Source organism: Danaus plexippus, chromosome 4 (genome assembly GCF_018135715.1).
Source record: "Danaus plexippus chromosome 4, MEX_DaPlex, whole genome shotgun sequence".
NCBI lineage: Eukaryota > Metazoa > Arthropoda > Insecta > Lepidoptera > Nymphalidae > Danaus > Danaus plexippus.
Window position 1 is genome coordinate 5,370,114 of NC_083538.1, and position 24,760 is coordinate 5,394,873.

The 24,760-nt window shown below is 31.5% G+C and overlaps 1 protein-coding gene across 13 annotated transcripts; it reads left to right on the forward strand.

Moving 5' to 3' along the window:
• The first annotated feature begins 959 nt into the window (after nt 1-959).
• Nucleotides 960-24,270, forward strand: LOC116768790 (disks large 1 tumor suppressor protein). 13 transcript variants are annotated; one of them, XM_032659616.2, is made up of 22 exons: nt 960-1,199; nt 2,214-2,345; nt 9,240-9,355; nt 9,640-9,744; nt 9,930-9,983; nt 11,791-11,820; nt 12,692-12,922; nt 12,990-13,070; nt 13,170-13,418; nt 13,740-13,881; nt 14,112-14,374; nt 15,888-16,021; nt 16,215-16,334; nt 16,698-16,821; nt 17,109-17,217; nt 17,556-17,597; nt 18,460-18,528; nt 19,959-20,108; nt 20,477-20,649; nt 20,888-20,997; nt 21,077-21,168; nt 21,682-24,270. In XM_032659616.2, the coding sequence occupies exons 1-22, from the start codon at nt 1,181-1,183 to the stop codon at nt 21,786-21,788; spliced, it is 2,652 nt and encodes an 883-aa protein (XP_032515507.1). In that variant the 5' UTR covers nt 960-1,180; the 3' UTR covers nt 21,789-24,270. The 13 variants fall into 13 exon arrangements, with proteins under 13 accessions (XP_032515507.1, XP_032515508.1, XP_032515509.1 ...); XM_032659617.2 differs by having other exon boundaries at nt 12,698-12,922; XM_032659618.2 differs by lacking the exon at nt 18,460-18,528.
• The last annotated feature ends 490 nt before the right edge of the window (nt 24,271-24,760 follow it).

Below are 24,760 nucleotides of genomic sequence, written 5' to 3' on the forward strand. Positions count from 1 at the left end.
CATATTCAAAGTTTACAGTTTTGGTCCAATTTGGGCCAAAGTTTGAAATCAATATGTCGTACTCATAATGTTTGGTTACAACAAACACTTGATATTATGCATTTTAAATATTTGATTTATAGTGTACTTGTGGAGTCAAAAACATTTTTCGAAAAAAATATCTTAAGGAAAAAGAAATAAACACGTAAGAAAATAGTACTTGTTGCTGTTTTAATAGCTTTCATAGATGGCAGAGATCATTTTTTTAGAATTTATTCATTTATAGTCCAGTAGTCAATAAAAATACTTTACATACTGTTTTCATTTGGCCCAAAACTAAATGTTGAATACACACGATTATTTATGTTAGTGCCTGAGCCCCAAAATGTTAGTTAACAAAAGTTTCTATGAACATTGTTCGTCAATTTTCTAGAATAATATAGAAACTGTAAATTTCACTTGTTATATTTCAATTCCAACGTATTTCATAGACATATTACTGTAGTAGTTTTAATAAGTCAAACATTTATAGCAAAAAAATATATATAATTGTAAATGGTGATTGTAACTCATTCATTTTTAGCAATATAAGAGGGTTAAAGAAGATTATGAATATATTCTTCTTACGATTGATCTGAACAATAATCTGGTATAACTTTTCGTTATTACCAATTATGATATAATTTTTATCTGTACTTAGTACTTTTCTCATATTTAGTAAGATTATTAGAATTGTAATATAATTTTAACGTTGAAGAAAAAAAAATCAATCTTCTTTCAATTAAAATATATTTCTTTTATAAATGGTTGGCTTGGAGCTAAATTCAAATTACCATAAACAACAAGTATTCACAAGATTATGTACAGCGACCCTTAAATTTTCATCTTTCATCCCTAAACTCAAGTCCACGTTGTCTATGAATTCACCCTCTGACGTCACAGAGAAAATCGACCAATCCCAATAAGCACAGTTGTAGACGATTCTCATGAGCGGAATCACTATCGCATAATTTATTGTATTACTTTATAATTTTAATGTTTATGTTGTGCTGCCATATGGGGAGTGTGATTATGTACTATAATGTGATCAAAATTATGAAATGAAGTTTTCCACTTCTTTAATACCGTGAAAGAGTTTATAGTTTGATTTCTTTGAAATTTTTATTAGTGTATCAAAATTACGTTAGGGGGCGGTACCGTGATGCCAGTGCGAAAGCAAGGTGATTTTTTTTAAAGTAGTAAACTGTAAAAATGTGGCCTAGTATATTGCGTAGTTACTGAGGAGAGATTATGCAAGGGGTCGTACCGTGAGGGTCTAAAAGACACCCTCGGCTTATTTATATGAGCGGTGTTGCCAGAATGACCTGCATATTAAGTTCAATATGACATGATTGTTTTATTAAATTATTTATTTATAGGAAAGGTAACAATTCTATAAATAAAACAGTATCCGCCTACTTAAGGACATATCAATATATACATTCGAGAATGTTTTCCAAAGTATAATAACCTAGATATACCTAAATATTTTATGTATTATTTAATAATTGACTTAGCAATTTGTGAAGACAATAGTTAATTAATTCAGTAATAAATTCTTCATTTACCATTATTAATGTAAAAATTACGTTCATCACATTCCATTATGGAGATGGGCGATGAAATGAATAATTTTATAATTTATCTGTATAATAATACGCAACAAACCTAAAATTTTACGATCAATTACTCTTTGTTTTTTTTTTTATTAATCCTCTCTTTTAAAACTAACAATATTTCCACACAATTAAAATTAGTTTTCGCGTGTTTATATCTTTGGGTCTACAATCAAAATTATATAATATATAAATAAAATAACTATTACATAACATCACTTAAAATCCATTTTCTTTTATGATTTCATAAATACAGAGGAAACTATTATTTAAATTAAGAACCAGCCCTTGCGTGTGAAAACTAATAATCATTCAGTTCAACGACCCTTGCCTAACTGAACTAATCTGGCTTACATTTAGGTAATATGGTTCACGTTTAATCGTTGCTTAATTAATACTTACATAGGATTTTTTATAGGCTTAAAATATTGGGAATTTCTTTTCTATACTCGTACAAAAAATAATATATTCTCTAATATTTTATATTCTACTATATATGGCTTAACATTTGGGAAAAATTTAAGAACTTCTATCAGAGCCAATAATGTTCAATCAATGAACCAATGAGTCGTCTTCCAGAGGCCCATCGAGCGCTGGAACTGCTGGAAGATTATCACAGCAAGTTAGTGAAGCCGCAAGACAGACAGCTGAGACTAGCTATTGAAAGGGTTATAAGGATATTCAAATCAAGGCTCTTTCAGGCCCTACTTGGTAAGTCCATAGAATTACATACAAGTGTTTTTTGTTCATAGTACTTCTGTTTTGGTCATGATGATATAAGTTTTTACAGCAACTTTGTATACAAACAAAATTGGGTACTTAATTAAAAACTAAGTTTTTGGTGATTCAAATGTTTTTGAGACTTTTTTTTCAAAGGAATACGAGGATTTTCTGCTATCGTGGAATTTTTTATCTTTATTTTTATGTCAAGTTATTTTTTCCTATACAGAGTAAAATCCATTACAAAATTATTTTCAATATTTTACAGTTCTCTGGAAAAAAATACATATATATTTTGTAGTACCTCTTTTTGACCACCTACCAGTTTTCCTCCCCCACGTCCCATTTACGTATTGGCGTTGGACTAATATTTAAATCTTTAAATCAGGTAACTGCTGCGCCCAATTAAATCTTTATTACTACATTTATTTGTACCGCTTAGGTGATGAAAACAGGACGATACAATTCATAGCCAGAGACAATTTTTTTTCTTTTTTAATGACAGAAGTTATTATGTCTGTTATTCCCTCCGTTTCCTTCAATCAAATAATAGACAATATAAATTCCATCTTTTCTATAATATCATTCAATTTATTATTGAAACATGATTTAAATACTATAACCGTGTTACTATGGCGCTAAAAATACAACAGGCGCGTGACTGCATCGCGTCAGAGACCTGAGTCTTGTCTGACCGCGACACTGTCATTGTGTTGAATTAAATTTAGCTTCGCGATCGGCTACTAGACCGAATTTCAATGTTCGGTAACTAAAGTCAGATTAATATTCAAGATTCACATAACGATATATAAGATTTTCGCGCGTACTCATTTAAATGAAACTAAGGTTTATTATTTGATGACTACATAATGCAGACGCTCCAGTTCCGTGATCAGTTCAGTGATCACGGTTGCTGCAAAACGCGTAGTATTATCGGAAAACCTTAGTTTAATTTAATATTGAACGTCTCAGAAATATTGAGGGTAATATGGAATCTTGGACCACAGCTCTTCGAATAATTTCGGCTTTTTGATTTTTAAGCACTTAATTTAAAAACAGGGGTTATTATTGTACACTTGTTACATCTTCCCGTTATATCCTTGCAAATTTTAAATAACTTTCATTTCAAATTTAAAAAGTTACCATTAATTTATGCCTAACCACAACGATTTTTCCACTTCGATTAAATCAAATAATGTACCTCATTTAGAAATTAATGTTTTTTTTTTAACTACCGTCGATATGATTTAACTTAATGGTTTTAAAAATTCAAACTGTGCTATCAGTTATAGAAATAGTCAAAGACTAGAGTAAGAGTGATTTTCCTGACTCCATCTTCAAAATGTCGAACTACTTAAATAAAAAAAAAAGTTCAGAGCTAAACCCAGACATAATCTTTCCACGTCGTAATAAGAGCATGGGACATCAATTATTTAGTTATTCCAAACATGGCATTCAATTGCTTCATAAGAATCTTTCTGAGTTAGTCTGAAACAATATTTGTATCGGGTTGTGCGAAATTATTTTTCCCGTGTACTTTGTTCAGTCTTGGGCACACGACAAACGTGTTCGCAAGATGCGGTCGTTTTCTCTATTTCACAAATCCAAACGAGATTATTGACTGAAATAAAACAAGAAACATATTGGTTATCTAATATATTAATTTTGTTAATACCTCAATTTGAATTCCGTTTTTTTTTTTTTGTATCTTTGGCTTGTAATATTTGTGGTTTTACTATTTGGTATAAAACTAAATAGCTATTAGGATATATTTGATAATTTTCTATACTACCACATCATTAATTACGTTATACCTATACCTACAAGTATTGTACAATTGTATAGCAAATGCGGGGGGGAAATTTAAATGGGTTTATTTAAATTAGACTAAAACTAGGTCACAAACATAGTTAAAACAATAATTCTTGTATAATAGGGGTGTTTCCAGCACTAAAATAATAAAACTGTAGTATTTTCTTTTAAACTGGATTCCGTCTGTTGGCGTATTTTTATTTTTTACCCAATTGCGACATATGGAACGACGTTAGATTTATTTTTGACGCCTGAGTACCCTAATATTGGTACACATTTAAGACATTTGTTTTATTTTGTGCAAAATAATATTGGAATAAAAACATTGTTGTTCTAATCTATCAGATATACCAATATCAATATAAGAGTATATATCGCTAATACCAATAAATTATGTCGTTTGATAATAGGATAAAAAAAATTTATATGTACCGTAGAAGTTCTAAATCCCACTTAATCATAATAGAACAGAAAGCATAGAAACGTAAAAAAAATGACCTTAGAAGGAATAAATACGTAATGCCAAAGAATTAAGACATCTAGAATATGCTAACGAAGAGTTTGCAATATCACACTACTTTAGGAGCGTTTCCAGTTTTTCTATCGTAAATCTTCGCTAGCTATAGCTAACTATTGCTTGGACGATGGTGGTGAGAGTTTAATACGCGTTAGGGCTCCTTAAACTTACACCTGAGTCGAAAATCCCGAGCACTGTTGAAGCTCCTTGCTTTGTAACGTGATGGACCCGGCGCCTTCACGGCGAATCCATGAAATGCTGAGAAGTTTTCGTCTCTGAAGTAGCTTTTGGAATGTGCTTCGGAAAACACTTAGTACGTAGTGTGGGGACGCAAGCTTGTAGTAACCATACATTTTTTTTTTTTAACTTCTTAAATTTTATATAAGTGCAGTAGGTATTTTGCTTTTTAAAATTTTTATTTTTTATTACGCAATATAAATTACTTTCAAAACAGAAAGAACTAAATGAAATACCTACAAATAAACAACAGCAAAAATAACTTCCTTACTTTTCATACATATAACCTACATTTTCGAATAAGTTTTGTCGAAGTTGTGATTACATATTGCAAGGAGACGCGAGCATTGAAAAAATTTGGTTGATACATATTTTAATAACATTAAAGTGTATGATCATTTAACATAAAAATACTTAATATTTTTAATTTATTACGAATAAAGATATTTTGTTGACCTTTATTGCCATAAGTAATTAGTGTTTAGTTTTTTGTAATATATACCATTACGGGAAAATTTTAAAATTCATGTTTAATTCTTAAGGAAAATATTTTTAATCGTGATCGACGAAGGTTTACCTTAACCGGGTAATGCCAGTCTAAATAATTATTTACTATTTTTAAAGCCTTTGTTTTTCTCTATTATGTTGGCAGCAGATCAACGCGAGGTGATCAACACTAGGTTGATTATTTGATTGACAACTAGGATCATATAAATCGGATTTTCTATTGCTTTATTAAAACTCTTCCAAAACACGTAGTAATATTGGAACCAATCAAACATTGACGTAATCATATAATAGACATATTAATAAAAGTAATATTTTACTGCGCGTTTTTTATTATTTTAAACAACATACTCCCGACGTTTCGGTTTACAGCAACCGTGATCACGGGTAGAATAGATGGAAATATCTTAGATCTCATTATGTAACAGACATGTTACGATGTGATAACTATCTGAAATTATTGTAACTTTCATTTAAATAACTTTCGTCCGTCCTCAAAACGTCTAATTCAAAACTAACTACAATAGACCAGAAAACGTAAACAGTTTGCAAGTAGGTCACATCTGATCATTTTACTTGACGCAAACATTAATATAGGTCGTAACTCGGTACAGACACTGATAACGTTATTTGTAAAATCCGTAACATTTTTAATTGAAAATAAAGACTGGCTATAAAGCGTAGTTTAAAATAACTTCCGTTGTTATTCGCATAGGAACTACGCTGTTCAAACATCGAATACGTAACCCAACTTTTCCCGTCTATTTGTTTGGTATTAAAAATTTCAAACTCCACTGCATTTCATTCTATCTATGTTAGAGTACAATTGTTATACTTGAGTTTTCTTTTTTATTGTATACAAAGTTATCAGTATGAGTAGTTTCATCAATTTGATTATATAACTCCTATCAGTTGACCTCAAGCTTGCATCGTCAGATTACATACGGAGAGCTAACAGTTTTTCATTCACATATCTTCTCACATTATCTCATTAAGGTACGTTATTGAGGAAGAAACGGGAAACGATGTACAAACCTTTGTATGAATATTAAATATTGTTTAAAGGTTTTAGAGACGACGAAGCGATATAATTTCTTTTTAAAGAACATAATAACACTGACTAAGATATCATGTTTAGGTGTTTGATAAATTAAAGCGAATTTTCTGCTATAAATACGTGCTTATTTTTAATGTAGCTACCTTTTATCAATTGAAGTAGAAGAAATCTTTGTCCATGCAAATAACAGCTCCGCTTTCGATTGTGTAAAATAGTTGTTATTACAAAAAAATGATGTTGGAAAATTTTAGAATTACCGAAAAATTCTAGCTGTGTATTACTACACCTAAAACAATTTTTTGTCCTATTTAAATACAACGTAATATCAAAATGGAATTTCATGTATATTTTTATTGAAATGAATATGAAGTGTTTAAAAAATTAAGAATCTTTACAAATAAAAATTTTAATTTCTTTACGTTTCTTTTAATCCCTGTGGAAAAAAATGGCAGAGAAAAACAATATGGCGCATTTTTACGAAAAAAACATTGCGATGACAAAATAACGAGATTAATTTTTTTTCTAACAAAAACCATAGACAGCAGTATCAAAAAGGTTTTTTTATTCAATCACAAAATATTAAAACTTTGTAATATGATATGGAATTGTATATATTACGTAACCTGATCTCGATATAAATAAATCAACGAAGAGCCCGTTGTAAAATACATATATACTTATAAGGTACTAAATATATTTGTGGTTTGTAATAATAGATTATAAATATGTATCACAGTTGAATATCAGAGGTGGTTCTATAGTAAATACAAAACGTTGCTATTGTGCTAAATAAATGATTTCTACATATAATGGCGGTTAAGAAAAACGTTTTTCTTATCTTGATTGAAACATGAAAAGCTATTATTATTACTTCTGACCTACTTTATTAACATAATATTTAAGTTTCGTGTAATAAAATTAGAGAAATACAGCGCCTACAGATGCTCGGAGCGTTTTTGTGTACCTATTGTTCTTTGATCGTAAAGTTTAATTTTTTTAATAAAAATAGATCGATTGCAGCCCCGAAATAAAATTATCGATCCAAACGTCGCGTAGTCTGAAGTTGGTGCTTTCAAAGTACGTTCGGATATTACTAATTTATTATGTATAAAAGAATGATTTTTATTTATAGAATATGTTTTTTTCAAACAATATACCCAGTTTCGAAGTATGTACGAGAGAATAAGACTAGTGAATAGAATGTCATCAAAATATTAATGTTTTTTTGAAATAAACCTATATTTTTTTCACAATCTATGTCCTTAGAGTTAAAACTACGCATATAGTTTTTATTAAATCGATAATGTGGTTTTGAATAATGAAACAAAGCCTGTATTATACCGTAGTTCATATGTTTGGGTCAATCAGTATCGATTATTGTATGCTCTGATGGCTACGAACGTATAGGTGAATGTAGTTGTTAGCATAAAGTATAAGATTGAATAAACTATATATAAATTTTAACAAAATTAATATCTTAAAATATATTTATTACCTACTTTGTTAGTTTTTGAAAATATACCTATGTTTATCAACTGTCGATTGCTTTGGGTTTTTTGCTAATTTGGATTGTTCACAACACATAGTTTCTATATTTTTCATTGATAAACATGTTTTTGTGAATAAAAACCTTAAAGCTATAAATGTTCAGATTCATAAGAGTCAATACCTAAAGATATAATTTTTAGAGTCGGAACCGAATAAAATAATTTAATGCAAAATGTATGAAACACAATATTACTTCACATATTCGTAATGTAACTATTACCACAACATTTCTATATCCACTGTCAAAGCGCAGTGGTGACTTAAGTACTATATAAAATATTCTTTTAAAATGTATATAAAAGTATACAAAAGGCGATTTTATTAAGATTTTTATGGTCTAAAGGCACTCATATTGTAGCAAAATTTTGCTAATTTTAGCAAGAAAAAAATATCGATCTCATCGACCTGGGACCCAAGTTGTATTTTAGAGGGTACATTTATGGGACAAATTGTCAGTACTGTTTTACAAACCATAAATAAACCTTACTGATAGTATTAATTTTATTTTATTTAAGCCACGGATCATTGAGTATAGATTTAAAAAACTCATAAAGTTTACATATTAAAAATCCTACCTAATCATTTAATTTCAATGTCAGTTGAGTTAAAATATTTGATAAAGTTGTGACATTCACAACATTCTTTTCAATACAAATATAACCCGTTAATTAATATTAATCGGTACCTCAACTCATTGCCAGGGAAGATGCAGCCAAATATTATTGTTTTTTTATATATTATGTAATAAAATTATATAATATTTTTGATAGAATTTGTTTTAATTCCTTTGTAGAACAAGACATACAGTTTCGCAAATGATTGTCTTAAGTCGATTGTCATTTTGAAATGTAATTTAATATCCACTTATAAAACACCTCCCCGAGCTGTCTTAGTATCGATTTTACATACAAGTCTGGGACATGCGATACCTGAAGACGCATTTAAATAATGTAGCATTGTAATAACATTAGCTACAACCAGGTCATGAAACAAAACCAAATATATAATGCAAATGTATATATACGTTCGAATATATATATATATATATATATATATATATATATTTTAAATCATATTATCTGTTTCGTTGTATGTTTTTATCGCATAGACCTTATATATATGACAAAAGTGCTCAAATGCCATCATAGAGAGCGGTATACATTTCAAAAAGGTTAAAGTGTTGTACCACTTCATGATTTTCCAACAGATATTCAAGAATTCTACGAGCTAACTCTCCTCGACGACAACAAGTCCATTCAGCAGAAAACAGCTGAGACGATCCGAATCGCTAACAAGTGGGAGGCTGACGGAGTACGACGGGAAGTAAGAATCTGATATAAAACTATGTACCTAATAAAAATATAACGAAAAACTAAAACAATAAACGAACTTGCATATTTTACAAACCTTATTTTTTTAAATCAACTGTGAAGCCTCAATTAACAGCATTTTCAATAAATTGGTTTGCTTAAAACGCTTGGTTGATTACAATAATTGAAAATGGGTCAACAGTGAGCATTTTAAGCATCGCTCTCAAATCAAATACGTAACTTGTTCTGAATAAACCAAACGAAAACGGAGAGACCAACAAAATAATACATTTTCAGTCACAGACTGGAGACAATGACTTTAGATCAGTATCGAATGCCTTCCTTCAAGACACCAACAAGAAATCCGAGAATCGAAATGCGGAAACTCCAGATTCGGCAAGGGTAATAAAAAAAAAATATATATATTTTATAATTAACATGCTTTGTTCATTTATAAACAATAACATTACATTAATTAGTACTGGAACGAACATACTCTCTTGATCTTCATATCAAAAGAATATTAATTAAATCTGCAGTTGCTACTTTCATTCTGTACGTAAATATTTATATTTTTTTTTTTTCAGATGGGAACAATTCCTTCGATTATATCACCAACCGGAGACACAGAGGAAAAAAAGGTAAACAAAAATTATTAGGACATAGTATTTGTCATTTATTTAGTTAATAATGATTTTGCAGTTGGCTGCTGCTTTAACATTTCATAAGCCTTGAACTTGTTATTTATTTTTCAATAAGAGGGCGACACTGTGCACTTCTGTATTGTGCACTAAGACTAATAAACTACATATGTTAATTTTAACAGATATCATAATTATAGAAATATTAAACAACTTTATAATACAAATATTATTGTTAGTAAGACAAAACTATAAGAACTAATATAAATTCTCTTAAATCAATTTTTGGTAATAAGCGCCACCTTTTGGAAATTTGTGAAAAATAAGCTGTTTACCGATACGTAGTGATTCCGTTTTGTTTTTTTTTTGTTCTTTTTGATGACGTGCCGTCTCTGAAGGTAGGTTAAAGGTGTTCGAACGCTTTACAACAAGTGGTCGGTAATGGCGGATGGTTGGTGTTTCGCGTCTCATAGTACTATTTATAACCTAAAATATAGTACCAGTTTTCATCGATATGTTCGCTAACGTATCATCGTTGTGTGAATTTGTGCTGTTCAATGTTTTAATTGTGCGAATGACTTATAAACGATTCATCGTCTAAAGGCAGAGAATACTATTTGTAAATGATTATCAAGTGAAATGATATTGCACATACAATTTTGACATTCACACTGCTGGTTTTTCGTATTCGTCGCAAGTAAGGCCATATAATTTACACTAATCTATTTTTAAACGTTTAGTAATTTTACAATTTGGGATCGTTTTCAAATCTTTGGTGAGACTAATGAAACTTCTGAGATAGTTTTGCTTTTGACAAGTCGCTGTGTTACTCGCTGAACAATTTACCTATATTTAAAATATTATCAAGTGTCTGTATTGCACGTTAAATAACGTAACACGGACATTCTAATTAAAGTTCATCGCTTTGACATTCATACCATTCTATCATTGAACACAAATTGGTAACATCTAATTAACTACATACTCATACCTATATTCTAATAAAATCACTTATCAAAAAGGGCTCGGCTCGAAATAATTCTTTAGATAAGGACTGGTGTAATTTATAAGTAAGCTAACACGATAATAAGCTTTTACTGTGGGATTACAAGTAAACATAAAAAAGATCGCATTCCTTCAAGTAATGCACAGTTAAAATGTTTTGGTGCAAGCTAGAAATGGGTTCTAGGTAGAAAATGGTGCATGTCGCAGAGCAGCCACTAAGTTGCTGAGAACAGGCTCAAGTGTGTAACTAACATGCATGCAGTGTACATAGTGTAAACTGATTATAAATATCAGAGGGTTATGCACACTGGTCAAAATGACTGAGAGACGGAAGAAAAAAGCCTATAATGGATTCCTACGGAAGGTCTCCTCTCTATTTAACCTTGACACGGTGAGTAGGTTCCAGATTTAATCAATATTAAACAAATCAAAAGGATTTTCAGCTAGATTTTAGTATTTGTACATCATAGTCACAATATCTACAAAAAACAAGTCTACACTAATAAAAATACCAATTAGTATATTTTTTAATAATGTTATAAGCAGCAGCCAAATGTGTTAAAAAATGATTCTAGTTAATTTAGTTACTAAATATCTGTATAAGTATACTAAGAGTAATTTTAAACCCATTGATAGTTTAATGCAACTGTTTTTATTACAAAAGAACTCACATTGTATACCAAATAGTTTGTCATTAATATCATGAGTACTAATATGTTGCTAGAAACTATTAATATATTTAATTTGTAACAAAAAATACTCAAAATCACACTATCTAAAGTGGATGATTTCTACATTCCAGGCACACGTTTCGTCACCTGAAATGAAACAGGTAATTATATTTTTAAGACCATATGTATACTGTATATATATTGCTGATTTTAACTTTCATTATTAACATAGAAAATAAATTAGTAGTAGGCTATTTATAGACAAAATACATATAGTGATTTATATTTCTTTATTAATTTGAATATCTTAATAATATTTGTTTAAATATAAGAACAGTGTTATGAGATATATTATAGCATATAATTCTTCAAATATTGTATAGATTTGAACAAGAATTGTATAAAAGGAGATATCTGTGTATAATAATTTGTATTAATATGAAAACAGCATTAAAGAAATATTAAGTTAATAGGACATTATATTTTTAATCAGATAAAGAAGTAGGTTTACTTACAGATAAAGAAATAGTTATGAAAATGTCCCTATTAACAGATAATATACTCTTAATGAATTTATGAAACATACAATCAGAAAAATTGTCTATTAAATGTCTTTTATCTCTACAACAATTGTCGGTTACATAATAGATATGGTATCTCTCTTGATCTAACATTGTATCAATACATAATAAAAAATATTGTTATCATTTATACAGTTAAAATAGTTAATATTCAGAATATTTTTATATATTTCTCACTGTAATCATATAACACCGGGCGGGGACTTGGTTCCGATCTTACAATATCACTCAATACAACCTCTAAGTACTTAAAATAACAAAAGCTGACATTGAAATTATTTTTAGTAATGATATGATATATTACTATTCAAAAAATTCTTATATTTCTTAATGATTAATTCACAAGGGATGTATAACTTTGGACTTTAATCATAAGATTGATATGTATATGAAAAAAGTTGAATTGATAAATATGTGTTAGTGAATACTCATAAATAGGATGAAATAAAAGTTGCAGATAAATGGGATAGAGGGTGGTGCTGAGCGTACGGTGGGCGACGATGGTCATTTGTACCTTACTGTAGTATTATCACGCGCCGGTGGAGCTGGTTTGGGATTCAGTATCGCTGGGGGTTCCGACAACCCCCATATAGCGGATGACCCACTCATCTACGTCACCAAGCTCATTCCAGGCGGGGCGGCCGCTGCCAGCCAACTTCAGATCAACGACGCCATATTACAGGTTTTTAATATAAATATAGGTTATGTCACGTCGGGGACGGCTTGTTAATGTGTTTGTCATTACTCAGGTTAACGATACATCAGTCGAGAACGTGACGCACGCCGAGGCGGTTGATGCGTTGAAAAAGGCCGGCAGTAGTGTTAAATTGGTGCGTATGTATATATATATAAAATTATACTATAAAACCTCTTTGTAATATAAACTGAGACTATGTTATATGAATCGTTAATAATGAAACTCCTTTTAGAAAATAAGACGTCGACAAGTCGAAGACACTCTGAACGTGTCCACGACATCAAACAGAGAAGAGGCAGTAGAGATTGAACTAGTTAAAGGCGGTTCAGGCTTAGGGTTCAGCATAGCAGGTGGTCTGGGTAACCAACATATACCTGGTGATAATGGAATATATGTGACCAAGATAATGGCTGGCGGAGCTGCCCACAGAGATGGACGTTTGAGGGTCGGAGATAAATTACTCATGGTCAAAAACACTTCAGTAAGTATCTTTAATGAAAAACATATGATTATTCGGCTTCAGCCTAAGCATCTGTCACAGCCTTACTATAACATGAATTTATTCATAAAAAATCCATGGACAAAAGTTCATATAATATCTCACTGCATATGTCAATGCATATATTTGAATACCATATATAAGGCACTATAGATTGAGCCATGACTTCAATATATTCATTTTACTTTGCATAAACAGTTATTGTTAGGAAAATATATATATATATATATATATAGAGAATATTTAAACCTCACTAGTTTAGTGGTATACAAAATATAAACAGTGCTTATATAATATTTACAGAAAGGCGATGTGAATTTGGACAATGTGACTCACGAAGATGCTGTGAGCGCTTTAAAGGCTTCAGGGGAACGTGTGCAGTTAGTACTTATACCGGGGCCCAGACACGGCCAGCCCTCGCCCAGAACATCACGAGCAAACACCCGTGAGATAACAATACTGCTAATAAAATTGCATATAAAATAAATTGACGGACTTCTCATATAAGTCATTAAATGTACATACACATATATGTATATATAGAAGTATAATTCTTGAGTAATTAGGATATTGCTAGCATAATATAGACAAGTAACAACAATAGTTATTGATTGAAATGATAGCTTTCAATACTGTCAATACAATTGTATATAATAAACAATAAACACATTCCAGCCTCAAGCACCGCCAATTCCCTGCGAAGGGAAGACGTGGTCGACGGAGAGGAGCCGCGGGTGGTGGAATTAGAGAAGGGCCCGCAAGGCTTGGGTTTTAACATCGTGGGCGGCGAGGACGGCCACGGTATATATGTATCGTTTCTTCTCGCCGGCGGACCTGCCGAGAGGTCGGGCCAGCTCCGGCGTGGTGATCGCCTGTTGGCCGTCAACGATGAAAACATCACATCCGCCACACACGAACAGGCGGCTAAGGCTCTCAAGGTAATGCATACTATAATACTATTAACACCGAGATCAAATAACTATGTTTCTATCATTAGCATTACGCTCTACTACAAAAAATACAGCTTAGTCATCAAGATTACCGCTGAGACATGTATTAAGGTTAATATACTACGTAGTAAAACTGCGACGTACTACGAATATTCGAAAAATACTATACTATATACTAGTGCTGTACAAATGGCTTAGTGAATTACGGGCTTATCAGTTATCACAAGTTTGCATCGTAAAATTAAATTCCAAGCGGTTTTCATACTAAGTCTTGACACGTGATAGTTTTATGTAAGTTTAGGACTGGAAACTCTTCGTATTCAGTTTGACGGTGCAAACTTTTGTTAGGCACTTTTTCATAGATTTTTTTGCGCATAATCTTAATAATTTTTGCGCACAGTAATATTCTTTTATGAGGAATTTCAAATAAAAATATTCAGCATACCAAGATAACAAAAGTTATTGTTGAACAAAATGGATGTAAAACTCCAGTACAGGATTTTATAAGTTTTTTTTATTATCTCTTTTCTTTGTAAATTATTTTCTACGTAACATTGTTTAATCATAGACTATAATCTTTTAGTTAAACAAATATAAAGCCTGTTACTCATAGTTACTAAGTATGCATCACGCGTGTTTGCGGACACTAGTGGTACGTGATGCTATTTATCAATTAAGATTTTGAACTATTTTAACTGGAAATATTTCTTTGTTTCATATTTAAATGTGAAATTTTTAGAAAAAAATTAAAGAAAAAATTTACAAAATAATCGTAAAATAACACGCTATTAATAGAACTCGAATTAACAAAATTTTTGAATTCCTATTTTAATTCAAATCACAGAACAAAAAAAAAACGCAATGATTTAATAATAATAAGTTTATATATAAATTAAAATTTTATGAACTTTCCCTTATAAAATATTACCGCAAAATCTTTTTTCTACATTTTTAGTAGTAACTAAAGATGAGGCTTTACATTTAAATATCAATAAAGACAGGTTTATACAGCGTGATTGACAGAGCAACGAGCCTGATTGAATTGCATAACAGTGTGTTTAAAAGAACCGTGACACACGCTTACATACGCCTTTAGTTTTTGAATTAATTTAACTAATTTAAATATTTTTATGGTCCGTTGACGCATGAGAGAATTCACAGTCTACTGACCTATTTGTTTGTACAAATACAATGTGATGGGCTGATTAATTTAAACATACATATTTTATGTATTATTTAAAAATAATAATTGTTTGTCGAGATTCTGTAGTAATTATACAAATCTGTCAGTTTTTGTATGTCTATGTGTGATTATTGAGTACTTTATTAATTATAACAAGAAATCTGAAACTATACACTTGAAAATATGTAATACAGCTGTTTACTGTATCTAAAAAGTGAATTATATTATGGGGGTATATTTTGTCCCACTTGTATGATGGCTTATGAAATTATATTGTTAAAAATTATATGTATATATATGTATATAATTATTTTACAGAGCACAGGGCAGAACGTCAAGCTAACGGTCGTGTACAGGCCACAGGAATATAATAAATTTGAAGCCAGGATCAATGAATTGAAACAACATCACACACTGCTGAGAACCTCCCAAAAGCGATCGCTGTATGTAAGGTAAGCTATCGATCTATAAAAAAGTATAATTGAAAAGTATGTATGTACCAAAAGATGAATTTCCAAAACTTTATTTAGAAATAAAGATATTAAAGAGTTAAGACTATTAAAGAAATTCTATAGGATGATTTCTAATAACCATTAGTATACTCCTTAGTCAAATTAGTGTATAACCGTTGTACATCAATTCCAGGGCCTTATTTGACTACGATCCTGTAAGAGATGACGGTCTACCATCACGAGGACTTCCTTTCCGCTACGGCGACATCCTTCACGTCACCAACGCCTCTGACGATGAATGGTGGCAAGCGAGGTATGATACATACAATGCTAGCTTCCAACAATAATAATATATAATTAATAACAACACTCAAATACCACTATCTTAAACTCCTATTTACATAAGAAGTACCACCTATAGCAGCGCTTCCCAAACTTATTTTGTCCACTGCCCACTTTGAGAATAAATTACTTTTTAGCGCTGCCTTTTTTTGCCTACTGCAAAATAACTGTAGCTTGTCCTAGCTAAATAATTTTTTTGTTTTTTTTCTGTCTCTTACCGCCCCCTTTCAGAACTACGGTACTCACAAGGAGGCGTTGTTGCTCACTTTGGGAAACTACACTAAAGTAATTAAAGTAGCAAACGACACTTAGTATATAAATTAATTGCTTCCAGACGCCTGGACTCTTCTGATGCGGACGGTGTAGGTATCATACCTTCTAAGCGACGCTGGGAAAGGAAACAACGAGCAAGAGATAGACAAGTCAAGTTCCAAGGACAAGGAACACCCGTCAGCACAGTGAGTTAACATAATATTACTGTAGAATCAAATATAATCTTATATGAAGAAGAATTTCGCATTAAAAACTTAATAGCACTGGATACATTAATCTTTTATTTTCTAGACGGTATAAGCTTATCATTGAAATTCATCTAGTGCATACATTTATACTTCCACACTTTATATTATAAGTTATTATTTGATAATAATAATTTAGAGAAAATATTTTTTGCTTCAATTCTCTTTATTAAGAAATTTTGGGATTCGTTAAACTGTTTCATGTAAATCTATATTTACTACTCCAGAGCCAGTCGACCTTAGAGAGGAAAAAGAAAACTCTATCGTTCAGCAGGAAGTTCCCCTTTATGAAGAGTCGAGAAGACGGCAAGTCCGAAGACGGCTCGGACCAGGAGCGTAAGTATAGAAAAATATCTGCACATAAACGCACACAGACAATATAAGCTAACATTATTGAGCAGCATAAAAATGTTCGAATATGACACATTCGAAATTTAAATTCGCTTTAATAACTAAATGATTAAACGAGATCCACATTTTTATGTGGCAACACTAACAAAGAAAAAAAAAACAAATTTTAAATTTCATTCCATGCCTCAATATTTCACAGTTAAGTCGCATAAACTGCATTTGCCGGTTCTATAAAAAAACAAGGTTCATGTAATTTTAAATCCGCTCTAACAATCATCATATATTTGCGCAACGGCACAACGTAATACATAATTTTGTTTCAGCTTTCATGCTTTGCTACACCCAGGAGGACGCTAACGCGGACGGTGAGTGGGCACTGTGTATAATAATTTCGCTATCGCTGTACTTAGGTTAATGCGTTTTCTTATCGATCATACAGAACATATCATACATGAACGTTAGGCTAGTGATGTACAATGATCGATAAGATTTCGAAGCTAAAAGCAACTTCATGCGGCTGCTAACAACACTATCAAATGGATTTGGATCTGTGTGCTTGATCTAACGTGTGAACAAAATGTCTCAAATACAAACGATCGTTAGATGTAATTTAACTTATAAAATAAAATAAAATTGTATTAGTAGTTGTTTAATATTTTTAAAACCTACATCCGATGTGTCAATGAATCTAGGGAAGTTTATATTGTTATAAGAAATGTATTTAGATAATTTATTTTCTATTATAATGTTGGGAATTGGATCTGTGTGAGTAAATTAACGCTTGTAGTTGTATATGGGAGGCATGATAATGCTTTATCATTAATTATAGTGATTTTGTTATTATGTAATGTTTAAATCGAATATGCGTTATAACTGTTGCTTAGAAACGAGCGTCGTTTGGGACTTATTGTGTAACCGTGCGATATCCGCATGATCGTTCAGCGAGATGTTCGATCATGTGTCACGTGTCCTACCGTGTCTTAGGCGTTCAACACACGGACCGGTTACCGTCCAGTGCTTCTAGTTGCCTTACTGAAGCCTTACACCCATCCGATATACATTATATATTTTTATTTGCTCCTTGTATCCGTCAGCTACTCTCTACACCGGCGATGTGTTCCTTTAGACACTTCAACGTCTCATGTTATCATCACATACCGTCTAGATCTTCTCCATACGGATGCATTTAAACCTAAGTGTATATAACTTTAATTTTTGTACATGTAGGGGAAATCTTGTACCGAGTGGAACTTCCCATGATGGAGGAGATAACGCTCATATATCTCGAGGACGATTGTAAGTTATGGGAGTGAGGCGTAGCTTGAGAGTGCCGTAGCCGAATTACCTTACCTCCCGCATTATGGTTATGATCATCATATAGAAATGTAGTTTTCATTTCAATAACACGATTTTTTTTTTATTATTATTATTTTTTTCTTTATTATCTGTCATTTTTTTCTCTATATACATATATATATCTAATACATGAACGCGATGATTCTAGTCTCACGAGATTCACATACTAGTAATGTGACGCGTAGCCAAACAGTTTTTATGGGAGTGAGCCACTGGAAGCACACGAGGACAATACAGCTCTAGCATGTTAGCACTCGCCGCTTAGCAAAACGTCACTGGCATGATAAAGACTATGTTTCATGTAACTGTCCATTGGTGGTGTTATAACTAGATACACACACATATACATATATATATATATGTGTGTCTGTGTGTGTATCATTAAAGATTAATATGCACTATAATTATAACATACAAGATATTATTTCTATACATTTGTATTCCTAATCATGGTAATAATTGAACTGTATTATTTATTGTATGTGCAACGTGTGAGATGTGTTTTGTCCATCAACGGATATGTTACAGAAACAAAGCATTATATATCATAGCTTAATATTTTTCAGATATGGCTGGTTTATTCGGATTGTAGATTTTTTTTATAATAGCTTCAAGGTTTTATAAATGCTAAGATTTTTTATAAATATCTGTATATGTACTTATCTTACTGTTATTTATAGTCGACTATAAAAAAATTGAAGATATATAAAAAATATATATTTTTTTTTTATAGGTTAAATTCTTAATCTACTTTAGATCTAATTCTGTTATTAGGTTGAGCATGTTTGTGGATTTTATTCAATGGCTAGGTTAGATTATTTATATCGTGAATAAATGTATACTTTCAATTAGAACAGGTAAGGTATTCTATAAAAAAACATGTAATTCTATTGAATTCTACTTTAATATTAATTTTAATATTAAATGTCACTAGATGTCCGTTTATGTAAATTGCAACACATACAATTATTTCACAGACAGGAAAATTATTCCAATAACAGAGATTATGCTTCATTATAATAATTTGTAGTGTAATAATGACAGCTATGAATATGTTTTACATGATATGTCTATATAAGTCTTAAATTTTGTTTACAAACAAAATTGTCAAGTGTACGATGACAGCTATATAAGGTGAATCCAAATCACTAGTTAGAGTGTAGCGTAAATAAAAAATATATCCCGTCATGAGAACTAGCCGCTAAGATAGTATACAGTGAGACGCTTTAAACTTCTCAAGGTCATGAGCCATTAGCCACAGATAATAGAAACATATTGTGATTTTGACATAGAATAGATTAGGTTTTTTTCTAACTGTAGTTTTTTATTTTTATATTATTAAGATTCTTATTTAAATTGTGCATTTCCAGGTCAAGACGAGGCGGTGTTGTCGTATGAGACGGTCCAGCAATTGACCATAAATTATACAAGGCCCGTGATAATACTTGGACCTCTGAAGGATAGGATCAACGATGACCTTATATCCGAGTTTCCTGACAAGTTTGGAAGCTGTGTGCCTCGTGAGTAAAGTGATCATTTACATAGATTTATCAAGATCGTGGTTTAGTTGTATTAAGAAACTACAAATCATTGTATTATATGAGAATCAATAATATTCTCTAAGTATCAGTATAGACTGTGTAACTGTCTGCCATAAGAATATTATAGGAATACTAGTATATATTATTGGTTATGTATACCTTTAAAAAAGTGTTATAGAAAAAAAATAAACATTAAAAAAAACACAGAATATACAACTGCACAATTCATTCTCATTAACCGTAGATAATACAAAAAAAAATTAATGATTTAGATATACATCAAATTCACATTTACCAAAGAAAATATATAATAAAAATCAAATTTAATACATTTTATATTGTTTCAGATACAACTCGTCCACGCCGTGATTACGAGGTCGACGGTCGGGACTACCACTTCGTGTCGAGTCGAGAACAGATGGAGAGAGATATACAGAACCACTTGTTTATAGAGGCGGGTCAGTACAACGAGAATCTGTACGGCACATCGGTCGCCTCAGTCAGGGAAGTCGCCGAGAAGGTACGTGCTATGAACATGATGTATAACGTGCATGATGGAGTAACATATAATACAGATCTATTCGAGGTTATATTTAACTGTAATATTTTTAAGGCATTTTCATCTTTATATAGTACTTTTTAGTAGTAGTTGTTTTAAGAACCTCTTCAAATATATTTAGGTTAGTCTTTGTTTCATGATTAACTCATCGCACTTGTTTTAACAGTGTTAATATTTTTTATTGTTGTTTATTTTCTAGGGAAAGCATTGCATTTTGGATGTCAGCGGAAACGCCATTAAGAGGTTGCAAGTAGCCCAACTATATCCCATTGCCATATTTATTAAACCAAAGAGTGTAGAATCAATTTTGTAAGTATAAAACACGCAACAATATATATATATAGGATGATTTTTTCTTATGTTTTTAATATTTTTGTATCATTTTCAGGGAAATGACGAAGCGAATGACTGAAGAACAAGCGAAGAAAACTTACGAACGCGCTCTTAAAATGGAGCAAGAATTTGCAGAATATTTCACAGGTTAGAACAGCTTCGGTTTAACGCGTTGCGAACATGTAGTGTTGTACGCGTTGTATGTTGTTGTTACAACTTCCAACACTTACAGTTCAATCAATTATCTAAAAAAATGTTTAAAGTAAAAAGAAATGTTTCGTCACGGCCTTGAATAATACAAGTTTATAACGAAGCAAAGTAACTTAATTGGTAAAGCAAATTAAATACCATGTGCGTGACGCTTTAAGTCACATGCTGTGTCGTTTGTCATTTCAAATTTCCTAGTTGAATTATAAAGTAATAGTAGGTTTATAAATATTACGATCAAACATAGTACAGCACCAGGTAAGTTATAAGTCGCTCGTGCTTTAGAAGAAGACACTCGGCTATCTTCGGTTCCGTATAGTGCCGTCTCTGTCGCTCTTGTCAACCCGGTCGGTTGTCATTATTTACTTGTCACTGTTACTGTCAGTCGCAGTTCAAGGTCGTTAAGGAGCAGACGCGTTCTTCAAGTACAATTATATTGTAATTATATTCCAGCGGTGGTGACCGGCGATACTCCTGAAGAGATCTACGCGCGTGTGAAGGCGGTCATCACGGCTGAGAGCGGGCCGAGCGTGTGGGTGCCGCGTCGGGAGCCGCTCTGAGCAATATCCACTACCTACAGCTACCACACTATCCCCACTACCCCGCTAATGTTCTACCCGCCGGGGGTAGACACTAAACGCATCGGCTTCTAGACATACAAGGATACCTAAAACCTAACAACCTAGGGCTGTCTCCAGCGAAAACCCTTGAAGCTTTATCAAATATCCGAATATGACAACCTAACGCGATGAGCATTGAGCCCTGAACACATCGGCTATGAAAAGATACAGATTGTTGACTCAGGGCTGTGAAAAGAGAAAATCTTTGAGCCTGTATCAAATAACACGACGAAGGTATACCGCATAATCAGAAAGCCCCCATGTGAATGTCACGGAACCCAACATCCTATAGTGTACCTGAAAATGTCCTGTAATTCCTGATATCAAGAAGTTTGTATTGCTCTTAGGTTTGTGTGTAGTCGGCGGATAATTCGATGCGATGCTTAAACGCTGTCGGGGATATGTGAGGTTAACGAAAGTTAGTAAAGACAATTAACTCGTGGCATGTTGAATCCTGAAGACAATCAAATAAATATGAAAGGAAAATCCTTCAAAGCGGACAGGATAGTGCATTTGGATAAAATCGAAATAGCCGAACTTGTTGTTTGCTATTGAAAAATTATGATGGGGTATTCGACAGGATCGCTTGTTTATCTCCAATTTAGCAGATAGGCGGGACTAATAAATAAAAAAATTGGTCTCATTTCAATCAATATTGGCTGTAAGACGTATATTCTAGCAGTGCCATAAAATATACTATATAAATAATCATGTCCAATACCCTTTCTATAATTTCGTTGATCGGATCAGTCTCTATAATGTTGCTATACTATCACAGCTGTTGTTGTAATTGTTATCTTAGAATCTCTAACATCAATTTACACACAAGTGCCGTAGAACTTGCAAGCAATATGGAATCCGTTGGTGGTACACTTATAAGCAATCTATCACCGCCCTTAGGAACCCATTAGATAGTCGCGTGTTTTTAAAATCTTGTTGATTTTAATATATTTTATACCGCTCGGTAAAATTCCTATCAGATTTAATATAAGACAGTGTTTCGTCTCAAACATTACATGCGAGTTGAATGCTAATTTATAATATCAAGCTTTCACTATTGAACATTATGCTTGTGTTTATTGTGCAAATTTTAATATAGATATATTATTTCGTGCAAAACGATATCTTTTTTTTTTATTGTATTGTGTAATTAAAAATTATTTATTCACAGAACAGATTTACATGCTTGGATTAACTGTAAATCGTTTTAATGTAAAATTGTATATTGTAGAAATTTAAAATATCGTTTACGTTTGTTAACTCAGATTGCTAGAGTAAATTGAGAATTTTGTGCCCATGAAGAGATAATCTTTGTGAAGCAATATTTATATTTTACTGTACTGGCGTGTTACAAAATAATATATGACAAATAGTTATAAAGTTTACCTAACTATCGTAGTTGATACCCACCTCACGTCCCGCATGGCTAGGCTAAGTATGTAATCAATATTATTTGCTCAAGTGGCAATCTGTATTGTAGGCATTGAATCTCATGACATAGCACACCAACATGGAAAATCCTCAGCACGTAGATTACGTGCGAAGTTGTTTGTTAATCATTTATATAGTAAGGAATTGTGTTATACGGTGTGGAATGTCTCACCATATAGTGTTTGACATTTATTTATTGAGAATTTTATTTTCTTACTAAAGTAATGACCATCTGCAAATATGGCGCTATTAAAAACAATGTCCCAACGCTTTATTATCCTCTACTCACAATTATTTTTAATTGTATAATTTTAGTGCAATGCAATAAAAAAATATATCTACATAATATAATTTTATCTGTACTTAATTTATTTTTAAATGTATGTTGACATTGTACGCCTTAAGTATAATAATTTGCATGACACATACTTAATTTTATTCATAATATGACAGATAAGTTAAATGATTATGCTTGTTTTTTTTTATTCCTTTTTTTTAATTTCCTACCAAAGATTTTCAATGGACACTGCGAAAAAAAAATTGGCACATGTTGAAAGTGTTGTGGTTTTAAAATTTGATGTTTGTTCATATGATCCTCTAAGTTCTACATGATTGTAAATAAACAACAGACATTAATAAATTTTTAATCTGTGTGCAACGCGTTACTCTATAGAATTTTAATACATCACCATAATTTGTGTTTGATCAACTTAATGTGTGTGACCGTTGTTATAATTTTACTTTAAGTACTACACTATAATAACATTTGTAAGGAATGGTTTTAAAAGGTATTTATTTTTTCGTGCTAAATAGTATATAATATTAATTGAATGTTTTAATTCTATGTATATTAATAAATGTAAGTATTAAAGTTTTTAACATTTAGTTATTATTAAAAATATCTAAATCCCATATTTGCAGATGTACAGTGTTTATCAATTAGTGATGTTCAATAGACTAGTTTGAATAAAATTATTTACGTTGAAAATTCTATCCTTGTTTTATTTAAGCCCAACGCTTTACGTACAATCAGACTGATATGAACTATTTAAATATATGAACTATCACTAAACGTCACTACAGAGTTTTTAAATGAAATTATAAAAAAATACAGTTGAACCTAAATACTACAGTGATAAACGAAAAATAAATGAGATTTATGAGTATACCAACTAAATAATATAGAACACGCTTTATTATACTCAAGGTAAAATAAAAACCGAATGATAGAGAACGTGATAGGGAAGTACAAAATGCGATCCTAATGCTTATGAAAAATTTATTTCAGGTTAATACCTTCCCGATAAATTTATGTTTACTCCGATTAAGGGCTGGGACTGCCAGAGTTGGGTAGATTTCACTAACTTTTCATAGGAAGAGCTATGAACGTTGATGTTTGGGATAAGGTTATTATCAGAAAGTTAGAATCGTTCATAAGGGTCACCTAAAAACAAGTCTTCTTTAGAGTTTAGGTAATATTA

What these genes read in the sequence shown, in the direction of transcription:
- LOC116768790 (XM_032659616.2), top strand. An exon ending in CTGACGGAGTACGACGGGAA is followed by an intron (nt 9,356 to 9,639) that starts GTAAGAATCTGA and finishes ATACATTTTCAG; the next exon opens with TCACAGACTGGAGACAATGA. An exon ending in AACATCACGAGCAAACACCC is followed by an intron (nt 13,882 to 14,111) that starts GTGAGATAACAA and finishes AACACATTCCAG; the next exon opens with CCTCAAGCACCGCCAATTCC.